This window comes from Cebus imitator, unplaced genomic scaffold, assembly GCF_001604975.1.
Source record: "Cebus imitator isolate Cc_AM_T3 unplaced genomic scaffold, Cebus_imitator-1.0 Scaffold83, whole genome shotgun sequence".
In the NCBI taxonomy this organism is placed as follows: Eukaryota; Metazoa; Chordata; class Mammalia; order Primates; family Cebidae; genus Cebus; species Cebus imitator.
In genome coordinates this window covers 5,786,236-5,796,515 of record NW_016107398.1, presented here as the reverse complement: position 1 = coordinate 5,796,515, position 10,280 = coordinate 5,786,236, and the positions used below count along the sequence as shown (strand labels likewise).

General features: G+C 36.8%; 1 protein-coding gene across 5 annotated transcripts in view; it reads right to left on the bottom strand.

The window, feature by feature from the left end:
* The window catches only part of ZBTB1 (zinc finger and BTB domain containing 1), a 28,139-nt gene that overhangs the window by 2,024 nt on the left and 15,835 nt on the right, over nucleotides 1–10,280 (bottom strand). For 4 of the 5 annotated variants that reach the window (XM_037740451.1, XM_017533980.2, XM_017533979.2 and 1 more), the window contains exon 2: nucleotides 5,285–8,732. In XM_037740451.1, coding sequence (XP_037596379.1) covers nucleotides 6,573–8,714 — 2,142 coding nt within the window. In that variant the 5' untranslated portion in view covers nucleotides 8,715–8,732 and the 3' untranslated portion in view covers nucleotides 5,285–6,572. Of the gene's footprint in view, nucleotides 1–5,284; nucleotides 8,733–10,280 lie in introns of those variants that run through there. The other variant, XM_017533983.2, reaches the window with a different exon arrangement.

The following is a 10,280-nucleotide window of genomic DNA, read 5'->3' as shown; positions in this document are numbered from 1 at the left end:
TTAAAGATGGAATCCTCCTCTGCCCCTCAGGCTGGAGTACAGTGGCATGGTCTTGGCTCACTGCAACCTCCGCCTCCCAGGTTCAAGCAATTTTCCTGCCTCAGCCTCCCAAGAAGCTGAGACTACAAGTGCATGCCACCACACCCAGCTAATTTTTGTATTTTTAGTAGAGACGGGGTTTTACCATGTTTGTTAGGCTGTTCTTGAACTCCTGACCTCAGGTGATCCACCTGCCTTGGCCTCCCAAAGTGCTGGGATTACAGGCATGAGCCACCACATATGGCTATATTTAACCCTCATATGATTATATAGACATTGCCCATGGAATCTTCACCATCTCATTCTTCTGTTCTCACTTGAAAAGTAGCATTTGGTAGATGGTAGCCAGATTATTAATGTAGTAGGTTTAACATAGTAGTATAGAAATCAGGTAAGAGATGCACAAAGTTAAAATAATATTAGATTGAGGAAAATTGTTTAACTTAAACCATTAAATAACTTTTTTTTTTTTACATTTGCTGCTAGGTTAGGGTGCTTATGCAGCTATCTGTCATTTCCTGAAATTAACTTTCATTTGTTTTATGAACAAGACTGTCTATATAAGTTTACCCTAGAAATCCATAGGTATTTTGGGAAATTGAATTATAAGTGGCTAGACTAACCAAGTTTTATTTTTAGGTGAACTTAGATCGCTCTATAAATCTTAATAAAATCAATCACATATGGTAACTGGGGGAGGGGCTTCTTCTGTTTATTAGCCCAAGATATGATGAATTTATTTGTTTTTATTTTTTGAAATGTGGTCTTGCTCTGTTGCCCAGGCTGGAGTGCGGTGATACAACCACAGCTCACTGCAGCCTCGACCTCCCAGGTGCAGGCAATCCTCTCACCAGTCTCCCAAGTAGCTGGGACTATAGGCATGAACCATCATGCCCAGCTAATTTGTTAATTTTTGTAGAGATGGGGTTTCACTATGTTGCCAGGGCTGGCCTCAAACTCTTGGGCTCAAGCGATCCTCCCACCTTGGCCTCCCAAAATGCTGGGATTATGGGTGTGAGCCACCATGCCTGGCTAATATGATGAATTTCCTATCCACATAATTTGTTAAAGCAAAAAGAGGAATCTGGTTATTCTGTTATCCTGCTTTTTCTTGGGAATATTTATTTTCAAATGATTTGAGTCCTTCAACTCAACAGTCTCATAACCAGTAAAAGGAAATGGAGATTGGTGGGAGAAATTAAAACATAAAGGACAGGAATAGGGGAAATAAAGGAAGAAAAGGTCACAGACATAGAAGTGTGGAAGTTGAATTCAAATTAATTTTTAATTGAGTACCTACTATTGGCCCCTCAAAATGGCTGACAGTAGCACTAACTGTTTTAAGTTTAAATGAAGGAAAATCAAAACACACAGCATTTTTTATTTTTAAAACACCATTCTGAATCAACCATTTAAATAAAGTTTTGTTTTCCACTCACGTTTTCACATTATTCAGCATGTTAATTGGGTACCCACTATTACTAGCCACCTTACCAGGCACAGCAGATGACAGATGAACAAGGAGCAGTCTCATAGGAGCTTTATCACGTGTTCCTAGGCTGAAAAGGCCCTTCTTTGTACTTCTTGGTAGGTGTAGTACAGGAATGTAGAAGTCAGAAACCTACATTTAAACTCCAGTTCTAATATATATAGCTTCTGTGTGATTTAGGAAAAATAATCTCTCTGAACCTCAGTCAGTTTGGAAAATTAGTATGATACTTACCTCATAAAGCTGTGGAGATTAAAATTATGTATGCAGAGCAATTAGCACAGTATAGAGTGCACTAAATAAATGGATGCTGGGGTTATTGAGAGCCATAGGATGGATGGATCATGGGTTTCCAAATATGGGATGCAATTTCAAGTTCTTAACACCAAATTTAACACTACTTGCTGTAGTTTCCTGGCATTCGTCCTATCACCCCCAGTTTACTGCACCTCAGGTTATCAAGGATATGGGAGGGATTCTACAAGGATATGTTCCCCCAGAGCTTTTTGGCACCCTGCAATCCTAGAACTTGTTGATGCTAGGATGTCTGGAGAGCACTGGCCATTTATCACTGAGAAACATATGTTACAAAGGAGATGAGGGTAGTAAGTAAAGTTGAGGAACTGACCAAAACAGATTAATGGCAAAAAAAAGGAAAATATTTTAAATTTTAATTCATGATAAAAACCCAGTTAAAATTAGGTATACCAGATTTCTTTATTCTTAACCATTTGTGCACATACACTCAGATTTTTTTTCTTTTGGTAGTGATTTAGCTGTTAACAACAATGACACAAGTTTTATGTTTAATTTAAATATTACAATGGTTAAACTGGTTTTGGGGGAGATTTTCCAGGAATTTATTAAATATGGAAGTTTCTTAACTACTGACATACAGGAATGAGTATTGTTTAACTAAAGAAAAAGTTGCCAACCACCACCAACCTCTACATTTTAGAATATAAAAGATAATATCTCAATTATTTTTTCCTCTCCTCATCATTACTCACAAAATATCTCAATTATTTAGGCATATCCTTGGCCTGTTCATAAAATTGTTCCATTAGGCATTCTATAATTATAATCATATTATTTTTAATCCCTGCTCATCTCACCTATAATTTTCAATGTTTTTTATTCCATTTTTATATCCTGTTCATATATTTTTTAGCTACAGTAAAATGTAATTTTTCATGATTATTGAGACAGGGTCTCACTGTGTTGCCCAGGCTAGATGGAGTACAGTGGCATAATAGCTCACTGCAACCTCTGCCTCCCAAATTCAAGAGATTCTTCTGCCTTGGCCTCCCAAGTAGCTAGAATTATAGGCATGTGCCACCCACCTGGCTAATTTTTATATTTTTATTAGAGATGGGGTTTTGCCATGTTGGCCAGGCTGTTCTCGAATTCCTGAACTCGGGTGATCCACCCACCTTGGACTCCCAAAGTGCTGGATAACAGGCATGAGCCACGGTACCTGGCCTCTATTTTTCCTTTTAATTAGTGTCCTGACTGCCCTGGCAAACTGTCCTTTTTTTTTTTTCATTACTTGCCCCTCTGGAATCCTTCTAATTGAATTTTTGTCCATACTGAAACTGTTAATTACACATTAAACATTTGCCATATGCCATTTAACTTATGTGGGTCATTTCTGATTTTTTTTTTTTTTTCAGAGATGGAGTCTCACTCTGTCACCTAGGCTAGAGTGCAATGACATGATCATAGCTCACTGCTGCCTTGGACTCCTGGGCACTAGTGATCCTCCCACCTCAGCCTCCCAAGTAGCTGGGGACTAAAGGTGCATGCCACCATGCCCTGCTAATTAAAAAAAAAAAAAATTTTTTTTTGTAGAGCTAGGGTCTTATTACATTGCCCAGGCTGGTCTGGAATTCCTGGACTCAAGCAATCGTCCTGCCTCAGCCTCCCCAGCAGCTGGACTATATAGATGCACGCCACCACATCTAGCCTCTCTGAATATTTTTACCTTACAAATGTGGAGATGAAGACACATTTCTAAGTCCTAATCTACTGCTGCCTTGGTTGTACTTTATTAATTTCTGAGATTCTTAGTCCTGTTTACTAAGGAATCGTAGAACATGCAAGTTATATTGTACTGCAATTGGTGGCAAGCTTGCTAACCATTCCTCTGAGTTTTCTTACTGTTTAGAATAAAAGGGTCAAAGCAAAAGGGTCTCATAGTGTTCATGAGATAGAAAGAGAATTTGATTATGAGAAAATATTTGATTCCACTATATATCTGTGTCGATTTTCCTTTCATTTTAGATTTGGAGCCTAAGCACCTAAGTTACAAAGGCAGATCGGCAGCTTCCACAAAGTTGATTCATTATACTCACACCCAGGGAGGGCAAGAAACAACAGCAAGGAATGACAGACAGCTCTGCAGCTCTACCCCAGGAGAGGAAGGAGATATGAGGGAACTGGGTTGGAGAAAAGTGCTAGATATTTTTCATTTTCCCTAATTTAGAAAGCAAGTAGTCTTTAACTTTTTGCCCTGATAAGGAGAACTGTACATTCCACTTTCGAGAAGCCTGTGCTGCCCTGTAGCTAGTTCCAAAATAAAAAGGTATGTCCTGTGTAACATGAAACTCAGAAACAAACATCGAAGTATGGCTTTTTAAAACTATAAACATCTCAGTCATGTAAAATCAGAGAGTAATGTTTATATATTTGCTTGTTAGTACATGTCAAAACACTAAATTAAGGCCCATTCCTAATGGAATAGATAGTCCTTTCTTCAAAGTGGTAGTATTTAGAAAAAGCCATCTTCTTTTATGATGGGGAAAGCCATTGCAAGAAAAATTTTGATGAGTCACAAAAAAAGTGATCCCAAAGAAAATTATGTCCATTATTATGATACTATATACTGTAGTTTGGGAGCCTGGTTTATCTGATCTCTTTATACTACTCTCTGATGGTCTCTGGGTTACAGAACTTTTATCAGGTTCCTACCAGTAATAGACATAACACATTTCAAGTTGGATTTCATATTTAATTACTTGATACACTAGTGTAAGAGTAAGACTAATCACTTTTCCTGCTTTTGCTGTTAAATTTTTAAGAAAGTTTTTGTGTGTATTCTACCTCTGTCCCCTGACCACTTCCCATTATTTTAATTTTGCACTTGGTTCTTGTGCTGTTCCTAACCTTACTTAATACTTCAACATATCCCCCACAAATATGTGAGCTCACATTGTGCTCTAATGCTTTCAGTTAGATCTGTCCTAGCCAGTATGTCTCTCAGTTCTCTTGGCAACTTGTTCTTTTATGTAAATTGTATACAGAATATGATTTGCATATTATAAATATGTGAACAAAAAAAGCAATGCTATTAGTGTTCAGAATCACAAATTTATATTTTTTAAATTAATTAAAATTCTTTTCGTTATGAAAAGGGTATTATATTTCAAGTAATTCACATTAAAAGACATTCTATTATGGCCAGGCGTGGGGGCTCACACCTGTAATCCCAGCACTTTGGGAGGCCGAGGCGGGCGGATCACGCGGTCAAGAGATTGAGACCATCCTGACCAACATGGTGAAACCCCCGTCTCTACTAAAAGTACAAAAAATTAGCCGGGCGTGGTGGTGCGTGCCTGTAGTCTCAGCTACTCAGGAAGCGGAGACAGAATTGCTTGAAACAGGAAAACGGAAGTTGCAGTGAGCCGGGATCGCGCCACTGCACTCCAGCCTGGCGATAGAGCGAGACTCTGTCTCAAAAAAAAAAAAAAAAAGGCATTCTATTCAATAGATGTGTTTATTGGTGGGTCAGTTTTGCCAATGTTTTAATTTACATGTAATTATGTAGACCCTGTGTCAGCAACAACACTACTACTACTTTAACTGAAAAAATGTTAAACTGTCTCCATTTATATACTCTGTGATTATTTTATAATCCTCAAGTTTTATAGTCTTTTACAGAAAAAAATGATAATAATAAAGTATGGCGATAAACGGCAATTTGCCACAACGCATTTTCTCCAAATCTTAGGTAGTATAAAACACAAGACATTTTTTTGTGCACTCTACTTTTATAGAACAACCAGATTTATAATTTATCTTTTTATTAGATTTATCAATATACAGGAAGCTTTCTCAAATCTCAAAGTTCCAAAAGTATGTAATTTTAAAGGTGAAAAATCATTTTTTCCTTTAGTTGTCATATTCTTAGAAAGCTATTAAAGTCTATTTATATAAACAAAAATAATTGATAAACTAACACACTTTAGAAATCAGAATATTTTAAATTAAAATATTTTTAATGAATACAAGATATGTCTTCCTAATTAACTATCATAAATTTAATATCACAAAACAAAATGGCTTATCCCCACTAGTTTTTCAAGTGAGGTAAAGCCATTGGAATTTACACTTAATATAAGTTTTACATGTGATATTTAAATGATAGTATTTCATCAATTATAGGAAATATTAATTTATAAACATTTTCTCAGGTCCATCAAAGGCCAAGTTTGAGCCCACGTCAACCTTAAAGGCTAGATTCAGTGCACCTAACTTGTCTAATAAGCTTGTCAATTTAATATGAATTTCATTAATAAGGGGGAATAAAGAGTAGCTAATTCACTAAAAGTGAACGGGATAGTTTCAAATAATCAAAGAATTTTTAAAATTTAAACAGAAATGGCCAATGATTCTGGGTCTAAAATTTCACAATCTTTAAAAAAGAAAACCACATAGAAATAGTGAAGTCATCACCTTATTGATGAAAAACTAAAGTTTAATAGTCATTGAATGGGTAACAACCACTTGTAGTCTACATTTAAAAGTAATTTTAATCATAGCTAAGAAAAACTAAAAACAATTCTATTAAGAAACAACAAAAATGATAAACATTTAACACCTAAATGTAGATACTTAAAATCCTAAACAAAAATATTAAAGTTAAAAGGGCCTTGAAATTTGTTTCTAACAAATCATCTTATATAATCAATTCCTAAATAGCTCATATCCTTTGCTTTGGTGTTTTATCTGCTATCATCTAAACATTAGTACAGTAGAACATCACTTAGGTTCTTTTCAAATGCTTGGCATTATAATGTGATCTCATATCTTTCCTCAAATTAAATTTTGCTCCACATATTCCACATGTATACAGATGAACATCCATGTGCTGCTCCAACTGTTCATTATTTGGGAATATCTGAAAGCAGACCTGGCATATAGTCTCACCAGCAGATAAATGAGAAATCATATGCCGTACATGGTCATGTTTTCTGAAGTTTCCTTGATCACAAATGGAACAGACATACCTGGCCATGCCTTTGTGCATATCATTGTGCAGACGCAACTGACGTTCTCTTAAAAACTGCTTTCCACATGTTTGACAAACAAACTGTTTCTCCTTAGTATGAACAGTATAGTGTTCTCTTAAGTGACACCGCTGATAAAATCCTTTTCCACACAGATTACAAAAATGCTTTCGTCTGTGATCTCTTTCATTTTCTTCCATGATGGCACTCTTAAACATATCTTGATCTAAGCAGCTAGACATATGTTCCACCACTAGATTTTCAGTTTCAAAACGCTGGCCGCAATTAGGACATCGAAAAGGGCAGGCAGAATGTTTAAATAACTGCTTTTTTTGGATACTGTTTATCTGGTAATGATTGTCCCTAAAATCATCCAGCATTTCAACAAACATATCTCTTATTTCAGACTGCTCATCAGGATTCTCTTCCAAGTCCATTTTCTCCTCAGTATTTCCTAACCCATTCATGGTCAGATCTTGGGGCTCACCACATCGTTGAGCATGTTCCTGAAGCTGCCTACCCTTTACAAGTATTTGTCCACATTTACCACAGGCACAAATATTTTCAATGTGTTTGGCCAAGTAATGAGATGACAGGTCCTCCTCAGTTATTGTAAGTCCACACAGCTCACAAGATGCATTTTCAGTATCCTCTTGTACTGGACTGCTGTTGTTAGGGGGTCTCATATTCTCTAAACTACCTCTTTCATCAGCACTTATTGACATTCGAGGTTTTAGAGTTTTCCTACCACTTTTTTTTATGCTGACATCTTCTTCAACATAGTATCTATAAAATGGCTCTTCAGGTTCATCTTCTAATTCATCATTGTCAGTGGATTCATTACAGTCTTTATCAGTAACTTTAATAATGTTAAAGTCTTTCAGTTCATCTGTAGGAATATCTTCTGGCTCCATCTTGATAATAATCCTTTTCCTCTCAGCAGCTCTGCTTTTCTCTTCGTTGGCTATTTCAGACTCCACTGTGCTACTTTTTCTGCTTCCAGTGGTTGAAGTTGAATCATCAGCAGCCTGGCTTGTGTCTCCTCTGTATTTGTCCGTCTGTGCAGAAAACGTTTTAGAAGAATCTTTTTCACCAAATTCAGCTTTGATGTTACTGTCTTTTCCATCTCTAATATCTACTATTCTATGGTAAGATCTTGTGTTTTGGTATAAATGTCTGTTAGTACAGGTCAACACATGCTCATCTAATAATTTTTCACAGCTAAAGCCAAATCCACAACTATCACAGGTAAAACTCCGTCCAAAGCGTCTTGATACACGTTCTTTTGGAGTAGATAATTTGGACACGGAACTTTTTTTACATACATCAAATAGTGGCTCAGGAAAATTACCTAATTGTAAAGACTCTTCATCAGGCTCTCTACTATGTGGTGTATTTACTGTTGAACTTGGCTCTGCACACCACCTGTTGGCTTCATTGCCATTTCGAGCCACAGTATCTTCATACATTCTTACCCCAAATATCATTTTGCTGTTCTGTTTGCTGGAAGCAGAAGAGGAACATTTTGAACTAGAACAATCTGCATCCTGGATGTCTTCTAAGCAGTCAGGAACATTGTACAGCTGTAGGTAGTTCATTGCCACTTTAAACTGCTCAAAACTGGAGGGAGCTGTCATAATTTTGCCTAAATACATAAATTGCAAAATGAGATCAAAACATTCTGCACTAATTTTCATGTTGCTGAGATTCAGTTGTGCAGTACTATGCTGATGGTTCATGAAAAACATTCTAAAATAGGAGCTACAGGCAGCTAGAACTGCTTTGTGTGCTTGAAAGTAAATGTCATCAATTGCAATACAACAGTCACAGAGAAAACCCCATTCTCTTTGGTTGTTTAGCTGCTGAAGGACGTAGCTGCTGTGGCTGGGCTTTGCCATCTTCTATTAATTAGAGACCTATGTAAAACAAAAATATTAAAGTCAGAGAAGATGTAAAAAGCACTTGACAAAAATTTTATCTTTTGTGACTTGTGTGACTTTACTATTACAATCAAATATGAAGAGCTTTCCATTCTAATATAATAAAATTCAATAATATATACCTGAATCATTTTTTAAATTTGAAGATGAAGACACCCAGGCATTTATTTATTCAGGATTTTCATACTGAAATCATGCCTATAATCCCAGCACTTTGGGAGGCTGAGGCAGGCAGATCATGAGGTCAGGAGTTTCAGACCAGCCTGACAATCATGGTGAAACCCCATCTCTACTAAAAAGAAATTAGCCAGGCGTGGTGGCAGGTGCCTGTAATCCCAGCTACTCAGGAGGTTGAGGCAGGAGAATATCACTTGAACCCAGGAAGCGGAGGTGGCAGTGAGCCAAGACTGCGCCACTGCACTCCAGCCTGGGTGACAGAGCAATCAATCAATCAATTTGAACAGAAAAAAAAGACATTAATTTAAAAATACTTGAAGGAGGCCATGTGCAGTGGCTCAGGACTGTAATCCTAACACTTTGGGAGTTAGAATTACCAAAATAGCCAGCGAAGAGAAAAACTTTGCTTGAGCTCAAGAGTGTGAGACCAGCTTGGGCAACAGTGTGAGACCTTGTCTATACAAAAAAGTTTAAAAAATTAACCAGGTGTCGTGGCATCACATGTAGTCCCAGTTATTTGGGAGGCTGAAGGGGGAGGATCACTTCAGCCCAACAGGTAGAGGATGCAGTGAGCTGTGATTACACCACTGCACTCCAGTCTGGATGACAAAGCAAAAACCCCGTCTCAAAAAACAAAAAAAGAAAACAACTCTTGAAGGATATGAGTAATGAAAGTAAATAAAACAGCAACTTAAACTGAAAGCAATTAGATTGTAAAGTATTAAAAACTTATTAGATGGTTAATAATAAGGAACTATTGCTCATTGTTTAAATGTGAGAAAGGTAATTTGGTTGTGTTAAGAATTCTTATCTTTTGGATATATATACTTCAGTATTTACAGATGAAATGATATATCTGAGATATGCTTCCAAATAAATGGGGTAGGTGTGGGGAGCAATAGATGATACAAGATTGGCCATGTGTTGATAAAATAATCTATTTTAAAAACGCTATTAAGCCTGGGCAACACAGCAAGACCTCGCCTTAAAAAGCCAGGTATGATGAGGTACCTATAGTCCCAACTACTCAGGGGACTGATGCAGGACAATGGCTTGAGCCCAGGAGTTCGAAGTTGCGGTGAGCCATGATCATGCCACTATACTCCAGCTTGGGTAACAGAGCAAGACTCTGTCCCAAAAATAAAAACTAAAAAACCGCACTAGATTATATAGAAATGGCACTAAACAAACAAGTTTGATCAGTGCCTTTGTCTTAAATTATTGAAAAAGCAATAATTCTATAAAGTTAGAATGTGTCTCATATTGCTCAACATGAATTTCAGGGTATATAGAAGCAGTGGGTTTATTTCAGAAGGTATTTTATTTATCCTTAGAGTGTAAACTTTT